The sequence below is a fragment of the Psittacula echo genome (assembly GCF_963264785.1).
Source record: "Psittacula echo genome assembly, chromosome: 4".
Taxonomy (NCBI): domain Eukaryota; kingdom Metazoa; phylum Chordata; class Aves; order Psittaciformes; family Psittacidae; genus Psittacula; species Psittacula echo.
The window spans coordinates 35,988,589-36,011,939 of NC_137738.1; the positions used below are offsets into that span (position 1 = coordinate 35,988,589).

The 23,351-nt window shown below is 35.9% G+C and overlaps 1 protein-coding gene across 1 annotated transcript in view; it reads left to right on the forward strand.

The window, feature by feature from the left end:
- Positions 1-23,351, forward strand: part of PRKN (parkin RBR E3 ubiquitin protein ligase) — a gene marked incomplete at both ends in the record, with an annotated part of 739,613 nt that overhangs the window by 235,111 nt on the left and 481,151 nt on the right. Inside the window, 1 exon segment of the mRNA XM_080615879.1 lies at positions 4,918-5,158. Coding sequence (XP_080472005.1) covers positions 4,918-5,158 — 241 coding nt within the window.

Consider the following 23,351-nt stretch of genomic DNA (forward strand, 5'->3'; position numbering starts at 1 on the left):
CAATTTTCCCTTCAGATTTGCCTGTGCCATAACCTGTGGAAGAATCTCTGAGCCCAAAAGCTTATTTGGGTTTTCTTTCTGTATCAGCTGGTTAAATAAAAGATGTTAAGTCGTCTTGCAAATATCACTTCCCATTTCTTAGACCATCATGGCTTAACAGAATGTTAATACCAGGTCTGTATTTTTTTTTTTCTTTTAGGTAATCTCTAATTTCAATTTCATTGATGTTTCAGCTTTTCCTTCCTATATAATAAAGGATATTTTTCTGCTGCTGCTTTCTTCTGCCTGCTTTTTTGAGTCATTGGTCTGTGATCAGGGAATGAAAATTGTGTTGTTCTTCCAGTTGATTTCCTTTCTGTGTCTGCTGCTTTTGAGACATGGTCTCTGTCCTTGGATTGTAAGAGAGTTACAGCAATAATAAAGTGAGGTTTGATGTTTCTTCTAGAAAGTCCTTATGCTGCTTTTTTTTTTTTTTTTTCTCTTTTTAGAAGGTCACCTTTAATATTTCTTTGGACTATCCATGGAAAAAGATTTTTCCTGTTAATAAACAGCTGCTCATGGAAAAAGACTTTTCCATGGATAGTGGGTATGCCATCTGCACTTTTACATGCGTCCTATTGGTTTGAAGAGGTGTATGGTGCCATAGGTACTCTGGAGAGCTTTTTTATTATTTCATTAATTCTGCAGATTAATGAGACAAAAGTGTTCCACTTATTTTCCCGTCTGATATTGAAATACAGCAATACAGCTTTAAGAAAAAGCCTAACTGGAAAGCCAACATTTTCATTATTGTTGATCATTACTAGAAGTTTAAAATACCTTTTCTGGAGCATTTACCTTGTGTGAATCTCTTTCTGAGTGTCATCAGGCAGTCTATTATCTGCTTAATCTAAATAGGCAGCAATTAGGCAAACTGTTACTGTTTCCACTCTGTAGGCCCCAGGGATTCATGAGCAAAGATGTGGTTCTCCAGATAATAGGAATGGTTAGAACGGGATCTTTGGTAGTGGAATGTGAAAAATTGCTTTTGAGATGATAGGTGATAGAAAAAAATGAACACCTAAAAAATCCCAACTGGTGATTAACATGGAATGAAAATATTTCAAATTGCCTTTCAAGAGAAAACACCACAAGAAATTAGCTTTTTTACATTGAAATCCATATCCTCAAATTCAAATTATTCTCTCCTGTAGTGTTTCTTTAAATAAAACGTTTCAAAATAAAGTGCATTGCATATCAGAAAATATAATATGACTTCTCGAGTGGGCTATATGTTTGTTAGATGGAGAACATTCAGTATTGACATATCAAAATACGTTGTCAAGAAGATATCAAGCAGAAATCAGTTAGAACAAGAGGATTTCAGTTACTGAAACAGTCATCTTCTCCCTCTTCACAGTTTAGCTCAGTCTTCCAGAGTGACCTTTTAGTTAGCCCACTGCTGGCAGAACCAAAGGATATTCATAGACTCATAGAATAGTTAGGGTTGGAAAGGACCTTAATATCATCTAGTTCCAACCCCCACCCTAGACCACGACATGGTCACACTATGACTTGGTGACACCCAAATCTTTGTCCAGACTGGCCTTGAACACTGCCAGGGATATTGTGTTATTCATTCAGGATGTGCTGACTCAGCCTTGCGAAATTCAAGCTCAGAATTCAGAAAGAAAAAAAAAAAGAAAAAAAAAGAAAAAAAAAAAAAAAAAGAAATGAAAAAAAAGCCTTGAATGAAAAAGTTTTAATTTCATCTGCCATGAATTCATTGTTCCAAGTCAGCCAAAACCCATTCTCTGTAAAGACCCAGTCCCTAATACTGGGTTTCATCAATTCTGGATCTTCTTAGCTCCCTTTGGTCCAGTGCAAGGACATACTTTCTAATCTACACTATATACACTTGCAGTATTTCCCTTTGGAATATGGATCACAGGAATTAATTTGGATCAACAGCTAAGACAGTAAAATATCTCTAGAATCATTAATAATAGATATTCTCAAAAGAAATGTTTCCTGAAGTGTAAAACATACATGAAGAAATTGAAAGTGACACTGACATAAACAATTGTATCTAGATTTGTGTTACAGTAGTAACCTAAGGCAAAACCTAAACATTTACAGAAATAGCTTGAATTCTACATTTTTTTCTCAAAGAAAAAAGCTGCAGATCTAGCCCACCTACCGTCTACAAAGTATAGTCTGCTATAAAACATTAATCACCCTAATTCTGTATCAAATATACACAGTGTACAAATCAAATACGTTGTTTGGTTTTCCAAGCTGCTATCTTTAAAAAGTTATCCTGGAATCTTCTAATTAAGCTTTTCTGTGTCTATAATCTACATTATCATCACAGTGCTGATGTTTAATGTTCTGAAGCTTGTTCCTGTTTTTGATAAAGAGGTACAAGAAAGCAGAGAGATAACACATTCATCTGCTCTTTTAAAATAAAACTTTTATTAAGTGAAATCCAGGGATATGTTATTTCTATCATCATCTGGATGTATAATTGACCAAAGTGCAAATTTCATATCTTCTTTTGAAATATGTGGTTCTTGACATGATTGTATAGAGAATAGTAGATAAGATGGGGCTCTGTTTTGTCAGCCCTCCCTTTGTTCCTACGCTAGCTACACACCCTCCAGCCTGCAAAAACAATTGGAAGGGAACCTGTACGTTTTAAGAATCCATCAATTTAAACCATATATCTAACTGTGGACAGCAGTCAAGATCAAGCAAGAGTGGCTGAAAAAGGTTTTTTTTTTTGTGAGGGCATTTTGTTTGATTTAAGCAGCCCTTGCCATCCCTCTTATTCTCTCTTCCTCACCATCCCCTCAATGTGGCTGTAGGACAGCATCGAGCTGCGAACTGTATCAGGGAACTGATGCAAAGGTTTAAAGGAAACAAACTGAGAAGCGTAGTAGATGGTGACGAAAAATGAAGGGCAAAGAGGGGCTGCTTAAGCAAGCAAAACTGCCAGAAGAGATGCTTATTAAAACATGGCTTGATGGACAGTTGATTAGGGGTTTCCAAGGTTGTGAGTTATAACATATATACCTGTTTCCCTTTGTAATTCTAGCTGTACAGGGCAAATCACTTTTGAGTTCCTCATTTACCTAAGTTATTAATTTTATTATCAATATATTTTAGGTTATTACCTTCTTAATGGTATGCAGTATTCTCAGTTGGAGAAGTGTTAGAGTGACAGCTGTGTTTTGGATTTTGTATTAATGAAGGAAACTATTGAGCTATTTAAATAGATCTTGTTAAAATGTTACAGGCAACAAGCTGTACAGAAAAAAATGAGACCTTTAATATAAACATAATGTTTTAAAGTTGAAATCTAATAACTGCTTTGTCTGAATATTATGAGTGCAGTATCCTTGCACTGACAAATCTCTTCTGCCTGATTACTACTTCACTAAGAAAAAAAGTGTTATTAAAAATTCCATTTAAAAACCAAAGCTGAAACATATTTTTGTTTTTTAAAACTGCAATACATATGACAGAAAGGGTAGAGGGGAAGCGTTAGAAAGAGAATGGAATGAAACCACTTTAAAATATGAGACCAGAGGAGAAGAAGTGATAAAAGAGAGAGAAAGGGATAATAACAAGGGTATAAACAGCACTAAAATATCTGTAAATGGATCTTTTTCAATTAGAAGTGCATATAGGAATTGCAAATACAAACTGAATGTTTTGAACATTGCATATATGCTGAGACAAATGCTTATGAATTCTCTTTCTGTTCCTCCCAAATGTAATTGACAGTCCTTGACATTTCAGGGCAGATATGTCCAACGTAATGATGCTGCAAAGAGTTTTCTTGAAGAAAATTCAAACAACTTCTTTGTCTGTAGGTTGATGTTTGCATGTGGCTCACACATGACACTGGAGATCTAGGTGTGGATCTGCAGGAGGTATCACTCCCAAAAGAACAGTTTTTGTTGCTTGGTGCTGTGGAAAGATCAGTAATGAAAGTCTTGAAAGCCCTTCATTAATTATAAACCATCCAAAGTCTCTGTAGTTTATAGTTATGAGGCAATATTTTGGTTTCCTAGTCTGTATTAGGAAAATGGTGAACAAAATGTGAATTCTATCTCGATTTATGATGGATAAACCTTTCATAAGATACTTATTCAGCCTGCTTTTTTCTTAGGCACAAGGTCTGGTAAGACTGTCTAATGCTACTGATTCTAATCGAGAAAGGAAGTTATTTACATATGTATGAGAACTCTTGGGGTAAAGTGGGTAGTTTTACTGTCTTACTGTTTTACTGTTGAAGACTATAGCTGTCATGAGATCTTCCACAAGCTTTCTCTAATTCTGAAGTCAACAGTTAAAAATCACCTTTGGAAAGAATGGGAAACTCATCATAGTGAGTGTGCATCTAAAGCCAGATTCAGATTGAAAATTACCTTAGGGACAGGAAATAAGTATCAATCTTCATTGGTAGCATCATCTTCCCTGTTTCTGTTTACAAAGATGTGTTGGAGTAGCTTGCTCATGAACTCTCTGTGATTGTCAAATTTGACCCTAAATTGCTACAAGAGTGTGTATCAGCATTATCTGTGTAAATGACTGTTAAGTGTTGCATATTCTTAGCACTTGGTTTAGTAGTGCTCCCTCTGAAGTTTTTGCTTTGTGCCAATGAACAATACTTAGAGATGTTGGCTCTGGTCCACCATTTCCTTGTTAAATGCTTAGAATTTGTAAGTGTTGTGACCCTTTTGCCAATGCAAGTAATCCCAATTCCAGCAATTTGCACTTGTCACTTTGCTTTAAACTACATTACTGCACACTGAAATTCTACACGAAATGGCTTGGATACCATTTAATGCATAACAAACTGGAGATAGAGGGATTTTGTCCCTTATGTCATAATTAATTATTTATTGAGATTTTGCTTTCGTGTTGCAGAACTGTGACCTGGCCCAGCAGAGTATCGTTCATATTGTTCAGAGTCCACAGAAGAACAGTCCAAACAAGGATGAGACAGGAGATAGCTGTGCTGGAGGTATTCTAAAAGCCTTGGAAAGAGAAACTGAAAGTCTAACTCGCATAGACCTCAGTACCAGCATTCTCCCATCACTCTCTGCAGGATTGGCTGTTATTCTGGATACTACAAAACCCAGCATTTCTCTTCCCTCTGAAAAATCAGGTAAATTTCTGATTTGGTACATTTCAATACACAGACCTGAATATTTTTCTGTTTCTTTTGTAGAGTGAACAGTTCTAAACCACAGGAGAAAAAAAAAAAAAAAAAAAAAATGAAAAGAAACCAACTAATCAACCAAACCAGCATATGGTTTATTTTAGGTATTAAACAAAAAATGCAATTTTATTAAGAGGAAAAAGCACCTGATGTGTCTTCTAGCAAAATAATTTTACTTTGTGGATAAACAGAGTGATAATATTTTTAATATTTTATACTATTATTTATAATATTTTATTTATTTTAATATTTTTACAAATTTTTAGAAGCTGGCAAAAACCCCAGAGGTCTGTGGAAAGGCAAAACATAGTCTCTGTAAAACTTCCATTACTGAAGTTTCCTTAACTAGAATGTTGAGCATCTAATGCATTGCAGATTTGCTTAATTCTTAATCTATTGTGATGCTTTCATACCCATACATTTTGTAAAAAAGTATTTCTATACAATAGTTTTATTATTTGTAAAAACATAGATGGCACAAATTATGATGATGATTCATACTACAGATTTTAGTAATTCTTCATCCACCAAATTATTGCTGAGAATTATCTTCTTTTCATCATGAAAAATCATCTGAGACACAAGTTAAGTTACTGCAAATGGGTTGTGCTGTTATATCTGAAATTGTTCATGAGAGAGAAACTGAAGTCAGAAGGAAATTAAGAACTTCTTAGCTATTACATGAATCTTCTCAGAGTAACTCCCTCCTCACACAGTCAAGCTAATCCTTACTGACAACTGTGGTTTTCCCCAGTAAAGAGACTTCATTCTGTGCACTACCAGATTCTGTTGTGAATTATCGTAATAGTATATCAGATAACGTCTTTTTAAAAAGAACAGTACACAAATACCCTTTATATACAATACGAAAGTTAATACAAACATATAGGTTCAGAACACAGAGGACAATTTGTGAATAAGACAGAGATAATTCTTGTGACTAACCTGACCACAGAAATTATCATGCTTAACAAAATGGCTATTAAAACTGTTAAAGTAACTCATGCGGAAAATATACAGTTTGTGGGAGGGTCACAGAAGTATTCCACAACTGACTTGATCAACCTCTTACTGCCAACTAATGATGAATAAGTACAGTTTAGGAACAAATTAGTACCCAGCTTAATGATCCACATCTCCCACTCTGAATGAATAATGAGGTAAGGGGGGTACATGCTGATTTAAATCTAGAGATGTTTAACTAAAGACAGGGTTTCAGGCTGAGATTATTATTGAAGCCAAGGCAGTGGTTTGACCTTTTTAATGCTACTCCTTGTTTATCTTTCCACTACTGCACGGCCAGGTTGGATGGGGCTTTGAGCAGCCTGGTCTAGTGAAAGGTATCCCTGCACGTGGCAGGGGGGTTGGAACTAAGTGATCTTTAAGGTCCCATCCAACCCAAACCATTCTATGGTTCTATGATATGTACAGGGCTTTAATGGTTGCACTTGACTTTACGAAATAGTTTACACATGTGTAAGGCCTTTTAAAATTTGTCATGTGATATGTTTTTCCACAGACTACAGACTCTGTGAAACCACCAAACTCTGTGAAACACAGTAATAGGTGTCTTCTATTGCAGCAAATATTTTCATGGCAGAGTGACAGCTTCGGAAAAAAAATGTATTGAGAATATATGTGCATGAGTGTTGTCCTTGATTAAGTTAAACATATTTTTTTATCATAAAAAAAAAAAATCTAATGATTTTGATTGAAATTGAAATGTCAATCTAATGACTGACAGTTCCACCTGGGATGATGTTAGTAACAAGTACTTTTTAAAGGCCTGTTATCTTTTCCTTGTCTCTTTTTTGCTCTCACTATGAAAACTTGTCCTTGTGTCTGTTCAGTCCCACCACTTTTGTCCAATATAGAGGATTTTGATGTTTTTGTTATTAGGGTTAGGGGCAAGTTAGTTTGTAGTCAGAGTTCACTGAGTTAAGGAGCAGTCTGGATTAAAAACAGTCCATCCAGAATAAAAGAAGAAAAAAAAAAAAGATAAATCCAGAGATCAGTTTTCCAGTAAACTTTACTGTGTAGTGTGGATTTTCTTTTGCACAGCTGAATAGTAGTGGTGATGAGTGGCTGAAGGTTTTATATGCCACTACTGCTGCTTGAAATTATACTTGTTAAGCTATTGTCTTAGAAGGTGGATAGTTGTTGTGGTGATGAGTATACAGTAGAAACCTATACAGTTGAAGCAAATATGATCTTTTTTCTGTGTGTGAGAAGTTGCAAACGATGAGTAGAGGACAAATTTAAACTTACAATTTAGAGTCAGAGTATTCATTCATTATTGTTTAGTCTAACATGTTAACACAGCTATTCCATAACTGTAGCAGTAAACATTTGATCTCTTTGTGAAGCCCAAGTTTTTCCTGTTTGTTACCAGAGGATGCTGCCCCTGTGTTCCTGCACTGCTTTTATTTTATTTGCTCTCCTTTGAATTCTGAGGAAAAAATGTTTGTGGTAACTTTTGCATCACGAAAGTTCTCCCAGAAGCTTTTGCAGCATTTGACTGCAAAAGTAGTATCGTTGAAGTATTGACTTGAATGCTTGAAGGTCAAAGTGTAGAATTTTACCAGACAATCCAGGAGACAGACAGCTTTTGACACGTGCATAACAAAACCTGGAATATCATGCACCATTTTAATGTCTGAATTTCAAGAAAGCTGATGAAAAAAATGTTAGAAGGTGCAGGAGAAGAGTCACAAGAATTGTGCAAAAGTGCAGGTCACGATTGGCTTATGTATGTTGTTGTAATCTTGTGACATTTATGGGAGTGGAGATCTTACAAACTGTTTCAGGATTTAAGCTTTCATTATCTAGAAGCTGAAAGCCAGCAAATATAAATATAGCACACAGAGATTTTAATTTGCCAGGAAATCAACCACTGACACATGTTATCCTGGCTTATAAGAATTATCTGTATTTGGCCATTTAAAAATAAATATAGGACACTTTTCTGAAACACATGTCCAGCAAAAAGGTTGGACTATGACCTAGAAGTAGTGTGAACTATGCTAGGTGGGAGATCAGACTACAGAATCACGTTGCTTGCCTCTCTAAACGTATTTATCAAATATCAATGTCAAGCAAATCTGTAATCTAAAAGCCAAAATATATAGTTTGACAGTAGTTTGATGGCATTTGTTTTCTGTAAGCTAATAATAATGTTGTTTTTTTAGTGTGTTTAATTCCCAGTTTAATCCACTATCAGATGCTTTGGTTTTTTATCTGTATTTATTAGATGTGGTCATGATTACCTTAGGTCTTTTGCTTTACAACTTTTAAAAAGTGCTTTTCTGGTAAGTTCCCTAGAATATCGTGGTGTTCTTTAGCTAGCCTTTTAAAAATGCTTGTGTACAAGTTGCCTCTGTCTTCTTACCTTTCCATGTTTTTCTTTTCTTAGAAGACGAAGTAAGGTACTAGTATATATTGACTTAGGTGTGCCAAGCTATAAATTCTAGCAGAAAGAGAGATTGATTCTTTTCCACCTAGTTAGGAAGTGCTCTACTGAAACTTAATATATGTTAAATCCTCCTGTCCTTACAAATAGCACAACTATGAATTAGGGAAGGTAAAATTGTCATTTCCAAAACCTCAGTGCTTAAAAGCATAAAGCGATAAGCTAGTTCCCAGTCTATATCTGATATATGAAAGACACAGGCAAAAACTTTTAGAAGGAAAAGCCACAATTTAGGGTTTGGGTACTCAAAACTGTTCATACTTCCAAGAGAAGCTCTGATGAATTAAAAAATCCGACAAATCAATTTAATTGGGGATATTGCAGACACTGTACGAACACTTTTTGAAAAGTGTTCTGTTGACTGTGTGTTAAAATTCCTGTGCTCTGTATTGATATTACATTTTATTATGATTCTTTTAATGAAAAAGCCTAAAAGGATGGGACTTTTTGTCAGGTGTGGTTGAAGTAAATGAGTAGTCTAAACTCCTAAAGTATTTTAAAATTATTTCACAGGTTTATAAAACTTAAAATGTCAAATTAATTACAGATCGGGCAATGGTATGGTTTGCATCTCTACCTCCACATTTTTATGTGGTGTTAGGCTCAGTACCCCTGCCCAGTACGAAGCTGAGTAGAACTGCAGCTTTTTTTCATCACCTTTTTGAGACTGCCATCAAAACATGAACGCTGATTGATCAAAAATGGCCTGCAGCACTGCAAGAACATCTCTGCTGATACTGTGAGACATGAAGCTCTGTAAGTGTTCAGCAACTGCACCAGACATATCTAAGACAACAGTGGAGTTATTTTTCTCATCACCTAATTTTCCTTTGCTGCGTCACAAAATGAAATACTTAAGAATTTACTATTCCCTTAGAAAAGATTCTTAAAATTTCTCTGCTATCATTTGGGTGCATTTTTACATGGGAAATGAATCAGTAAAGGCTTTGTTTCCCTTGGCATCTGTACAAATAATTTGTGGATTAATTCCCCTGTGACAGAAGTGCATGAGGGAGCACTGCACGCTGTCCAGGGATTTCAAGGCTTTTTCAGAATGTGGGTCATTTTTTAATTCTCCAGACATAAGGGAAAATATCCCTTAGAACCAGTTCTCCTTCCCTGAAAATGTTTCTTTCCTGAAGAATCAATCAGTGATGCTGCAAGTAAGTTGCTTATGAGTTTGAGAGACAGCTACCCTTTTGTTCCTGTTTAGCTGTGGTATCTTCATCTTGGATTGACTGAATGTTGACTAGATTGGGAGTTGGGCTCAATGATCCCTTCCAACTTGAATATTCTATGATTCTATTCTGTAAATTAATTAATTAAATGCACTTTAGGTCCACAATATTATAAATCAGTAGTCTAAGGGGGGAAAGGGGAGAGGGGTGTAGTTTCTTGCTACTCGTGTGGTGAGGGACGGAAGCACTAGTTCCCTCCGAACTAGGGCTGAGACATAGAGCATTCACGGAATGCGGGTCATCAACGATTTATTGCGCAGTTACAATTCCTTATATTTGCCTCCCAAGCACCTCCCCAGGGTCAGCTGGTTCCTGTCCCTCCTAGCAGCTTCCCGTCCATGCACCAATCCCTACAAGGGGAATCAGTATTCTGTGCAATTTGCATTTAGTATTTAGGACATTTTCCCAGAGTTATCAACATTTTGTTCTAAAACCAAATGATCAGAGTACTTACACTGACCTTTCTTAAATGTCTTGAATTAGTACATGATTTAATGGTGGTTGCATGTTTCTTATGGTAGTTCTTTTTTGACAGACATTTATCTGAATAAGATTCAGATTGCTGTACAAGGGAAAGTGATAAATTTCTTAATATGCAACCAATGTATTGTTTGAGTAGACACGTTCAAATGTCAAGCTACGTTACTATGGTATTTTCAGACTTCGTGCACTGACAGTTTACTTTTCTATTAGGATTTAAACCACTTTTAATTTAAATGAAAATGCATTATGTAGCACGCTGTGATTTAGTCTACATCTGATTCAGATTTTTTATAATGCATTATTTTACAACCGTTTAAATATGAAATGCAGTATCAAATTGAGAATCAGTCTGCATCCAGAAAAGGGAAGGTACTAATTCAGCTTTTTTAGAAAAGCAGAATAAAGTAACAACTCAGCAATGATATACTAGTCCTGATTTTGGCAAATACTTTCTAGGAAGCATGGCTGCATTTTTCTTCAGTACTTGCTGTGTAAATTTGCTGTATGTAAAATTCTGTTTTAAACTTTAAAACAAAACTTCTTCAAAAACTTCTGAAACAAAATAAAACCCCTGCAGTAACAGCTTTCTATGCAAATGGTTAGCTCCTGCACATTGTTAATAATTTTCACTATTCATTGATTACATACACACACAAAACTGTTCGAGCTTTTAACCTAAATTTGCTGTGAATGTGCAATACCACAGAGCTGTTGCCATGTTGGTTGCACTGATGCATTGTAGTGACAGAAATTGTGTTGATCAGGCCTTAGAGCTCTTTGATAAGAGAAACTGGCACAGAACCAGGCTTGTCGTCTTTCTTCTTCATTTTCCCTGTTCTTGCTTGATATTTTCCTACTACCTGCCCCATCCCAAAAGGGGATCATCATGTCCAACGGTTAACGTAGTATTTCCAGTCCACCAGTAAACCTTAACTGCCACATCTATATGTCTTTAAATACTTCCAGGGAGGTATTAAAATGCCACTTCTCTTGGCAGCCTGTTCATATCAGTATATATTAAATTATCCCTCTGGATTAGTTGCCTTAGCTTAACAGGTTATGTATGTTTAGCGGTAAGGGAAGGCATGTCAACAATGCTTCCCATTAGAAGTGATTCATAGTATGACGGTATTTCTGAAACAATATTCTATTTTTCGATGCACTCCAAAAAAAAGAGGTTTTCTGGATACAAGTCACGTTTCAGTCACAAAAAAGCTATTATACAAGATAAAACCAATTGTCCATCTAAGTCCAGTTCTCTTCCTCTTTTAATACTTACCTGGTTTGTATCCAGTATTTCAAAAGAAAGAAAGCACTCTTATTATATAATGTTATTTTTAGAGAAGGAGTATTCATTTTTGCAAGTAATCACCTCTGTCTCATTGTCCTTCATGGCTGCTGTATGGGCAGGTTGGAAAGAATGATAATGGCATTCTCTGATCTGATCTTCATTGAAATAACACTTCCTAAACAATCTCCAGTGTCAATTCAAGGGTTGATTGGAAATCAGGGGGAGAATTTTTAGCCCAGCCATTAACTATTGCTAATTCTGTCTTTTTTTTTTTTTTTTCTTTTTTTTTTTTTTTTTTTTTTTTTTTTAGATAGTTAAGCTAAGAAAATATTCTGGTTGTTCTGCTTCCAGTAGGGTTATGAAAATTTGTCATTACAAAGTCCTTGGAAGTTTGCTTTTATGTGTATTATATCTTCTGTTAGGGTTATTAACCCTTGACAACTCACTGCTGAAATACTTCCAAGTTCTATATATAAAAATTGATATTCCCTCTTCACCTTCCAGCAACAGCAAAAAGTGATTTTATAGGACATTAGCATAATGGAACAACAGTAAAATGATAAATTGAGCCCATTTCAGAAAACAGAACACACACTTGGTAATTTATTGCAGTCAGTGCCATGCTGAAGACCTCATTTGTATCATATGCTTTTAACACTGATAAGAATGGTGCCATTTCCCCACACCTTCCTGTCTGTGAAATTCATTTGAGAGGAGAAATGTTCTTTTCTAATAAAGCCAAAAGCACTTCTGGGAATGCTCATCTTTACGTGACATAATTATCTTTCATGAATATTTCTAATTACTTTATTGCTTTTAAAGGCCCTTTTCATGTTAATTGAAGTCAGGAACATTTGCTAGTTCCTCTGTATCAAGGGGTGGGGTGGAAACACTCTTGTGTCCTTGGGATATGTTTTAATTGTTTATGGGTGACAGCATGGATGGATTTTCTTCTGCAAATGCATTGCTCATGTCTTTATGACACCAGCTGAAGGTGGCATTTGTAGGTGGAAAATGTTCTGTGTTGGTTAAACAAAACTATACATGCTATGTTTTGCAAAATAATTGTTGGTATGAATTAATTACTGATGCCACTGGGAAAAAAAGGAAAGTACCACTTAGGGAAGATCTCTTAGGTGTAAAAGCACAACAATAGAGGTATACGGTGATTCTTTTTTAACAGCAAGAGTCCGATTATGAGGCACAAGTAAGAAAAAAGCTTGTTTAACGTTCATCAAAAAACAGTAGTTGTTGCTACTATGCAGCTTAGTGCCTGCACTGTATGGTTTCTGTTATGGGCTGTTAGCACTTAAAATGACATGAGACATATTCTCTCAAGTCACATGCTTGAGATTCATTAATGTCATTGGGAGTTCTGTGCACACAGCAAGGACATTGGGAGAACAGATCTATTAGAAAAGCTTGATCTACAGAAAGTAATTACATGGAACAGATAGTTCAATAAATTCAGTTCACACTAGAAAATAAAACATAGTCATACAAAACATATCCTGCTCTCTCTTTATAAAGACAAGTAGCTTCAATGGGACTAAACTTTAACTTCTACGGAAAAAAAAAAGGTTTGTTGCATTTGGCATGGGAAGACAAATTTTCTGGTTGTTTTTTTTTTGTTTGGTTGATTGGGTTTTGGTGGTTTTGTTTTGCTGTTGTTTTTAAGAAAAGAACAGTTGTGATAGGAAAATGGAGTGTTAATATAATTCAAAAGATCTAATTCATGTTCACAGAAAACCAGAATTGAAGTGAGTGCATGCTCTTCCATTGCTGTGCCAAAAGTCTTTAGAATTTTGCAATCAGCTTTGTTTCGGTGAAGGTTTCACCTTTTCACTGCTACCTGGGTAACTATTGTTAGAGATGCCAAGGTAGTGCCCTTTATGTCCATTCAGGTTTCTCTTCAGAGACTGCCAGCAAGGGTTGCAGTTGTTTTGCTCATCTTTTGTGCCTCAGTTGTTTTTAGTTGTCCTTTTGTTTCTTTCTTTCTTTTAGAGAATAAGATAGGAACCAAGATTCTGTATCAGCTTTAGAAGGATTTCAGATTTCCTTCAGTGTAGGGTTTATTTCCCTTGCTCTGAGGTACACTGAACCTTATGCTTAAAACTCACTCATCCTTACATGTCCTTCATGAAACAACACTGCCTACATTATGCCCAGCAACTGAGATTTTATCCAGTTGGAACAAAATGAAGATCCATGCTGTGCAAACAACCGTTCTCCTTTCTAATTATTAAATATTTGCTACAAGGTTCTGGAATGTTGATACTCTGTGGATCTATTGGCACTGGGCAGAAAGCTGAACTTTGGTAGGATTACAGCATTTGTGATCAAACTGAAAGGAAAATAAATGAAGAAATCTCTTCCTTGATCTGCTTTTCATTTATGAGACAAAATAGTACAGTGGCCTGCAAGTGAAACTGTCTGGAATATTTCTGAGCTGGATTATACACGCTGTGGCACCATTTTTTGTACAACTACTATGTCAGAATTATAGTTTCCTTAGTGAGGCATCCTGGGTCTGGAAGTCCCTATTTAATGGTTAACATTAAGATTCAAAACTAACATTTTTGCATTCTAGTTAAAAAACAAAACAAAACAAAACAAACCAGGAATCTTTTTATTCACCAGTACACCTGTTATCTGTACTGTTGGCATCTATGTTGGTATTCCGTCTTAGGTTTTTGACCTTAAGAATGTGTCAGATTTTGATTTGGTAGTTAAAACCAACTGCTGCTGTAACTGGTATTTGCAGATGAATGCTTCAGATTTAGTATTGTCAGTCTATCTACCTGAAATAATTTCTGCATTTCTGAAGTAGAATATCTGTAACTTACTTTCCACTTAAAATGCAAGCCCGTCTTGTAATATTTTTTTCTTTTATATGTATATATGTTCATACATTTTAACTACCCTCCTATCCAGCAAAACAAAGATTGAAAAATCAAAGGTGGCAGCTGCATCCTGGAGCATAGTGTCCCAGAGGACTATGAAACCCAGCACATCTGCTGAGCACCAACACTTCTTCTGAGCTACTATGATGCCTACTGGTGCAACAGTCAGTTCTGTGGGTCTTGGTACTTACCTGTCAAAAGACAGGGAAGGAGAAAAAGAAATATATGGGAATGGGGACTTGAAGTGGAGGGGAGGGACAACACCAAGATATCATGCTCCTTGTTGAGCCTGTTCACCATGTACTGTTCAGTTTCATGGGACACTGCAGAACTTGTCAAGGATTTAATGATGAATGCTGGTGTCCTGGTTTCCAGTGCTGGCTGAGATTATTTTATTGCATATTTGCTGTGATGGTGTAACAAAGCTGTAATAATGATCAAAAGTTCACTTGAGCAACCAAAGTTAGCATTAACTAACAGAATTCCCCATGTGCAGGTTAGCCGAGAAGCAGCAAGATTCATTGCATTAAAGTTAAATGCGCAGAAAATAGAATCATAGTAATCCTCACTGACATGTTTACATGTACAGCCTGCTAAGCATCTATATCTGTTATTTGATAATGGAAATAATAGTCTTTGAAACAGTGATATAGACTAATCCTACCCTTGCAAATTTCACAATTCCCTCAACACATGTAAAAGTTCCCTGTAGTGATACCTACCATCTAGTCAGCTGCCTTGCTTTGCCAAGATACATAATTCCACCTATGAAAGCTTTGAGCTTCAGCTCATAACCATTCCATACTGGAATTTGAGGAGGCACCTCAGGGGTTCTCCATCCAGGAAACCCGTTGGCTTGATCATATTCATAAACAACAAAACCCACACTTTATTTTCCAGAAAGAATACAATGGCTAATCCATCAGAAGGAATTAAGCTAATGTTACTTAAAATAACTCCAGATGAAGTTCCTAAGATTATAACTAGATATGACACTATAACTCTTTGATTTCCCCTTTCTCTCTTAATGCAGACCCATAATCAAAGCAGCAATATGTGGGTCCTGTGGGACTTCTTGATAAGATATATTATTGATATACCAGATGTTTCATTTATGAATATGTTCCCTGATTCATCAATTATTTGATTTTTTTAATACTATATGTACAGTATCTTTAAATGTGATAGTTGTATTAAATCTTCATTGCATTTTAGAGACTAAAGTGCATAGCAATTAATTTAAACTGACTACTACTATTGTCCTTCAACCTGTCAGTTTAGGAAATCATTCTCTGCCCCACATTAGCATTTCTATCGTATGAACTGTTGAGATTCCACTCTTTGCCACACTATGTACAGAACAGAGCTTTAGCAGCTGGTTGCTACTTTACACCCGATTAGTGTGATGCTGAGCCAATGGCTGACAGCTTAGCTCTCAGTTGTTCCTATAGCGGCTCACCAATCAATTAATCCAATTGATTTTGGAGAATAGTTTTGTTGAAGTTAAACAGAAATGATTAAAGACTATTCTGTACCTTCAACTTGAGAAGTACTTCATACCTCGTAATCTCTCCAGAAGCCTGTCCCCTTTCTCCCATCTCACATGAACTTAAGAAAGCTTTTTTTTTTTTTCTTTGTCATACAATTCTTTTGACAGTTTCACAAATGTACGTGCTGGGGGAATCTCCTTTCTAGTGCTGAATTCCCAAGTCATACTATAAGTGAGAAGACGTTTCTGAAATCTCTAAAGAGACAAGATTTCATCTAGATGCCTCCCCACTTACTTCCTCAGTAACCATTGATTTCTAGTTGATTCTCATGTGCTATTCAATGAAGGATCCAAATAGTCTATGAAACAATGAAAAGATTTCTATCTACATCTCCAGTACTTAACCTAGATTCCTGATCTGTTATGTATCTGTTCAGGAGGTGATCAACCCCTTAGTTCTGTCATATTTATAGTGTAATTTTAAGCCACTGGACACCAGGAGACTACAGGAGAATAGGACAAATTCATATTCTTGCTAAATTATAGATTGGGGCTTTGAGTTATTTTGAGATTTTCCAATCTCAGGGAGATCTCTAATCTGTCACTACAATTTTTACAGCTCGCAAAAGTGCTTTACGGATGCTAATTTTTTAAAGTGGAAAGGTTTTTATGAGAAGTAACTTCTGTTGAAGTTAATTTCCATTGTCTTTATTACAGTATTTGTGTTGAAGTGTATAATTGCTAACGTGAACTTTCTCTGGGGCTACTCCCAAATAAAGTTCTTTAATTATGCTGGAATGTTCTAAGGCTTGATGCCAAGGTATAATCTCAACTTACCTTATTTCTCTTGTGCTAAAAATTTGATTTCTGTTTTGTGGAAATAAGATGATAGCATTCAAACTGGAGCTCCCTATATAGAGTGACATACTTTGCTTTTCACCATTTCACTGTAAATAAGGAGTACCATTATTCTTGCTAAATGTATATACAGTTAGGAGTGAGATGAATGATTAAGATGCAAGCATTTCTTGTCCAAAATGCTCATCAAAGGCAGGTAAATGTGTAATACTATTTATCATGTTGTCTCTGGTCAAACCCTCAGACTACTGTCATCTAGTATGCAACAAGCCATATGAAATGACAAGCACTTTTTTACATCTTTTAATCACTGTTGTAGCATCGTTATTGAAAATTGCCAATACTTCTGTTCTCTGTCAATTCTATTTTTCGTCACTCATCTTTGATATAATGCAGTTATTCAGACTCATATGTCCTATCAGGGAGAATATTCCTTTCCCTCACCATTCTTCCATTATTGTGTGCTTTTTTTTCAGTTAAAACATAAGTGATATCTTCATTGTTAATTTCCTCTACTATTTTTATATTTCTTTGATCGAGTCTCTGGCTCTCATCACCAACACTCAGCTTCTCTGCTTATGCAAAATACTTCTTTGATAGTATGCCTGTTACTCTGTCATCTTGTTGAAAATCTGCAAATGACAGTGCTGCTGCCTGATTCTTCTTCTATATTATGAAAGGAGCTGTTTTGAGTAGTAACTTCCTATGTTTATTGTACTGCTACTACTACTGTTCCCAATTGTTTCATTGATCCATAACAATCTGTAAAATTTTCCGCCCTCTGTTTTTCCTGGCAGCATCTCTTCACATGTAAGACTTTAATGTTCTAATTTTGCTCACTTAATATAATAATTTAAAAAAGGTTTTCCTTGCCATTTTTTACCTATGCAATGCTGTTTACTCACTAAGGTTTAGTTCTGTGTCTTTCTTTTCCCTTTCTCCTGCTGCTTCCATTTCCCTGGTGTTTCCTTGTTTTAATTTAAAAATAGCAGAAAATGAGTCAGAACAGAATATTCAGTTGAATTAATTTCTTGCAGATATGAGAAGGAATCTACATAGCTAGTGAATATCAGTGTGTAACTGTCATGGAGTTGATCTGCCAGTGGTCTATACTAGCTGACTCCTAGGCAGAGCATCATTTATATTTTCTTACCTGTGTGTGATCTGATGTGCAACTCTGGACAAGACATGGCTTTCCAAGTCTTCCCAGAGGCAACAGTTATTCCAAAGTTTTTTCTCATTTCCTCTGAGAGTAGACATAGGGCAGTGGAATCATCAATTCATATAACTGTATAGAACTCAAACAAAATGTTAATTCCTGTATTTTCTAACTGTTGCTAAAGCATATTACATTTTGCTTTTACAATTACAGTGCTTTTGAACCTGAAAAGGTCTATGAGGAACACTAAGTTGCTGCAAAATTACTAATGTTCTGTATGCTCAACCATCAGAATTGTTCATTACTACCATGTGATTTGGTATATGTTTCTTTACATCAGGTGGAATCTCTTTGAAAATATATTTGAGTATAAAAAAAAATAAAATAATAGCATTTCTTTCTAAAAGTAAAACAAACAAAAAAAATAGCTGGAAGGGTCTTACTCTTTTGAATGCACAAGGGATCAGAACTAATAAAAAGATTGAAAGCATTAGCAAAAGAACTGGAAATAAAGCACACTTTTATAAACAACATTGGTGTACAAGTTAAGTTAGGATCATTTTGCAATTGATGAATACTTTAAAGATTATTACTGTCGGAAAAACACTCTTAAGAAGATTAAGGTGCAGGGCAGGACACAATCAGTTTTTAAAGTTTAAGATGACAACTTGAAATTCAAAAACAGGCAAGGAGGTTCAAAGAAAATACGTGAAGATTTATAATCTAGTTTAAATTTACAAGACTTATACAAAGGCCTGTTGTCATATAATCACTGAAGTATCTGCTACAACAGAGCTAAATATCTTAGTATTTCTGGATTCTTATGGAGAAAACCAAGAACATAAATATATAACCTTTAAAAGAAAATCTTGAAAGCAATTTAATAAAGACGCGTGGGTCAGGATTTTTTCATGAGCAGGAATGCCTCCAACAGGGGGCATGGTCTGGGTAGCACAGAAGCAGGACTGTCCTGTGTGTTTCCCATTGCAGCCTGGAGGTCAAAATAGGCTGGACCACTGCATCTATAACTACAGATCCACACTACAGTCTTTCTGAGGGCACACAGCAGCACAATGAAATACAGTATCAGATTACTTCCATTGCTTTCTCACATGAAAAATGGCAGTGGCTATACCAGCTCAGATCAAAGATTCATTTAGCGTAGTATCCTATTTGCAGTCCATAGCTTCTGTCAGTAGCTTGTATGAATCAGTCTTGTAATGATATTTTCCAGGCTGCTGTCCTACTCCTGGTCGCTTTCTCTATACATCTTATGATTTGGTAGACCTCTGTGATACTCTCTTTTAACTGTTGATTTTATTTTTTTTTTAGTCTATTGAAGTGTTTCTAGCATGGGAGCTATTGATTATCTATTCTCTCTTTTTTGTATGTTTTCAGTTCTACCATATTCTGCTCTGAGATGGAAAGGGTAGAATTGCACATGCTGTTGAAAATGAAGCACACCATGGATTTTTACAGCATTTGTACAGCACTGTTTTCTGTGGGGTTTCTTTGTTCTATTCATCTCTTAATAATTCCTAGCATTCGATTTACTTTTTTGATTTCTACTGAGCATTGAGTTGACATTTTCATAGAACTATCTATTATAACCCCAAGATCTTGTTTCTGTGTGGTAATAACTAGTCAAGACCATCACCGTTTGCGTAAAATTATTTTTCTCATGTACATTACCTTACATTTATCTACAATGAATTTCATTTTTCATTTTATTATTAGTCACTCAGCATCCTGCAGTCTTCAATGTTTTTTCCAGTTGGCCTTCATTTTTACTTCCCTAAATAAAATCATATCACCAGCCAACTTTGTTATTTCACTATTCATTTCTCTTTTTCTGATGGTGAATACTCAAGTCCTAGCACAATTTCCTTTTGGGACTGCACTGAGAAAACTGATCATTTATTTATGACCTTTGTTTCCTGTGTTTTAACTAGTTACTTGTACACAAGGGAATTTTCCTTTTTATTCAGTAACAATGTAATTTCTATTAAGAAACTGCTGGAGAAGCTTTTTTAATGTTTTAGTACATGGAATAATTAAATTATCTTCCATAAACCTTGTCACCTCAGTCCTTATTCTTTGGGTGCTCTAAAAAATGAACTTTTCCAGAATGATTTGTAATAGGGTAACAAAGCTAACAGCAATACTGTTGCTGCTGCTTGTTACCAGCCTTTTACCGTTACTGGTAATTACTGGTAGTATGTTAGCTTACCTGTATCTGGACGGCAGTATTTGAGTAGAACTGGTATATTTGGACACTAGAAGTAAATAGAGAGCTAATACAAAGAATAAGCTCAGTAGGAAGAGCCATTATTTTGACTGAGGGTATGCTGTTATTTGAACTTTCAGTCAAAAGAAACATCTAATTAGATACTGTGATTTCACACTAACACTAGGAACGCAATTTCAATCTAACCAAGAAAGCAAATTTTAATTTTACATTCTGTATTGTCAAAAAGGTGGTTGCCTAAATTGTGCATGATCCCCTATAGATGAACCTTTGTGAAATGCCATATATTTGAAACTATAAATGAACTGATATGATTTCATCTTCAATTTGCAAATGAAGGCATCCATTCTATAAACTTAAACATAATTTCTTTTAATTCTTTTCCTAAGTTCAGCGGTTCATTCTCCATTAAGGAGCTGATGATTTCATGATATCTACCCTTTCCATGATCCATCACTACTTTGTTTCTTGTTGTACACAACAGAGGTATTATGTGGTATATCACATGCTTGGTGTGAAGGCACCAAAGGCTCTGCAACTTCTTCAACTTCACTCCCTCTTTTGAAGTTTAACTGGTTGTGTCAAAGGCAAGCTGTGAAATGGGGCAGTTGTGCAACCTTGGATCAGACTTCTGTGAGAAGAGCTGTATGAGAAAAAGCTGCAGGAAGCCTTGACAGAAGTCACCGTCTCACACATCCTTGATGGGTCCATTGACTAGGGAGCTGTGTTTAAGCTTAAGTCCTTACCTTTGTTCTGTCTCTGGGCCATGTTTTTGGGTATGCTGTGTCTGGTTGTGTATCTTCTTGAACCTGACCTTGACTTGCTGACTTGGTTTCCTGGCCTGACCTGGGACCAGTCTCATCCTTATGGACTTGCTTGGTGACCACTGATCTATGTGTTACCATCGCTATACCTACCCTGCTCACCTTGCTCAGGTGTTGGCCAGACCATGGCTGCTGTTTCCTGTAACACCCTCGCTGGCTTCTTGCTTTCCTGTCCTTCCCCTCCTGTGCTGTGCTCTGGTACCAGAGCGCTCAGGATTTCTAGGTGTTGAGCTGTCCAGTCATGGCTATTTCTCAAGGCATGCTGCTTTTCACACAGAAATCTCAAACACATGTGCACGTTCTCAAATTCCACTAGGTCAAATAGATCAGGGCCATGCTGGAGCTGATCAGTACAACTGGCTTTTAATTTGTGAACATTTCTTAGATCATTTGCTGAAATTGTGCTCAACTGGATCTGCTGCTCTTCTGGAAGCCTATGCTGCAGGATCTTTGCCACCCAAGCTTGGTTTTTGGGAGCAGCTTTTCTTCCCCTTATGTGTTTAGGCTTAAACGCAGAAGTCGCTTCCTTCAGCTACAAATAAGCCAGTTCCAGCCAGTTATTATCACTGCAGGTCACATTCAGTTCCTTTAATGGGGTAAAAAGCAGCCCATGGTGGGGTTTTGCTGGGGATATTGTGGTTAGTGCCTGGTGGTTTCTCTATGCGCAAGGAGTAGACCTTTTGCTATCCCTAACCTTGAACACTTTGATGCTGTACAGCGTATCACTGTCTCCCATGTGTCACTTGGTAAGCTTTCAGCAGTCTCATTAAATTGTCTTTTTTCCTTTTTTTTTTCTTTATGTTTTGCTGTCTGTCAGAATCATCACAATTGTTTTTAGCTCTTTTTTGCTGACTTCACTCCTTATTGTTAATATGAACTATGCTAGCTTTAGTGTTTAAGTTTTCTCCTTTGAAAATCAGAGAGCAAACCAAAGGAGAGAAGAGTATATTGTGGGAATGCAGAGAAGGGTGAAGTTTATGTAAAGGTCAGGAGAGGGAACATGAAGAGGGAAAGGTAATTACAGAAGTTAGCTGGGTGGCAAGATAATGAAGGGAGAATTTGGGTGAAATAAGAAAGCATGTGAATGTAAATGGTGCTAGAGCTCAGAAAAAGGAAACAGAAGATTCTTTCATGATAAAGCTTGAAAGAGAAAGCCGAATAAACATTGTCCCTACTCCATTCCAAATTCCAGACATTTAAAATAGATCAAATGCAATTTTTTTTTGCATTTTTAAAACTTTTAATTAATAGAAGCCTCCTGGCTTTTTTGCACAGAAACATTTTTCACTGAGAAGGAAGGAGTTAAAAAGATGAATGTCCTGTCTGTCATCTTTGTCGAGTACTTTGATATTCTACCTCTTACAGAGGTATTACAGGAAAATGACAACTCCTAATATCCTCTTCCTTTCATTTGTAGTCCTTGTTACAGTGGCAGGTCAATTTCTTTTTCTAAACAGCTGAGTCTTCCATATACTTTAATTACCTGAGATCCATAGACACTTTGAAAATCGTATTTGAGTATCGTTAAAAGGGTTTATTTTTTTTTAAGGTTTAGTCTATTTAATATTGTTATCCATAGTGCAAAATACTGTAGCTGTTTGTCGTGAGATCTTGTGCACAGCATCACCAAGTGGGATTCATCTGACCTTATTTTAGAGGCTTGCAATATAAATGTCTCTACCAAAGCTAGTATTCCTAAATCCCCAAAACAGAGACAAAAAGACCCTTTTAGGCACAATTTATCTGACATATTTATATCTTTTTATATCTGCTTTAGGATGAATTGAATCAAACCATAAAATTTTCCATTTTTCTTACTAGAATATAACACAACCTGTTTAGATGAGTCTAGCTGTCAAATAAATAACATTCTCATGATCTAAATTAGATAGGCATAATAAAGAATAAGTACCATCATGAACAGGTAGAAAAGTTTTATAAATGTGTGCATCTGCATATATGTGTCTGGGGAGGAAAGCAATGTGCTTTGTGAAATCTTTGCAGGTAAAGATGGGCAGTTAAAAAAGGAAAGCTAAAGACAGAGCATACCAGTTTTATTTTTGGAAAGTAAATAGGATCTTTTAAGTCACATCTCTTCTTTTAGGCACAGAAGTGCAACGCCCACGCTTTGAAAAAAAAGGAAATTTAGCTTTATATGGAAATTTTTCACTTCTTTG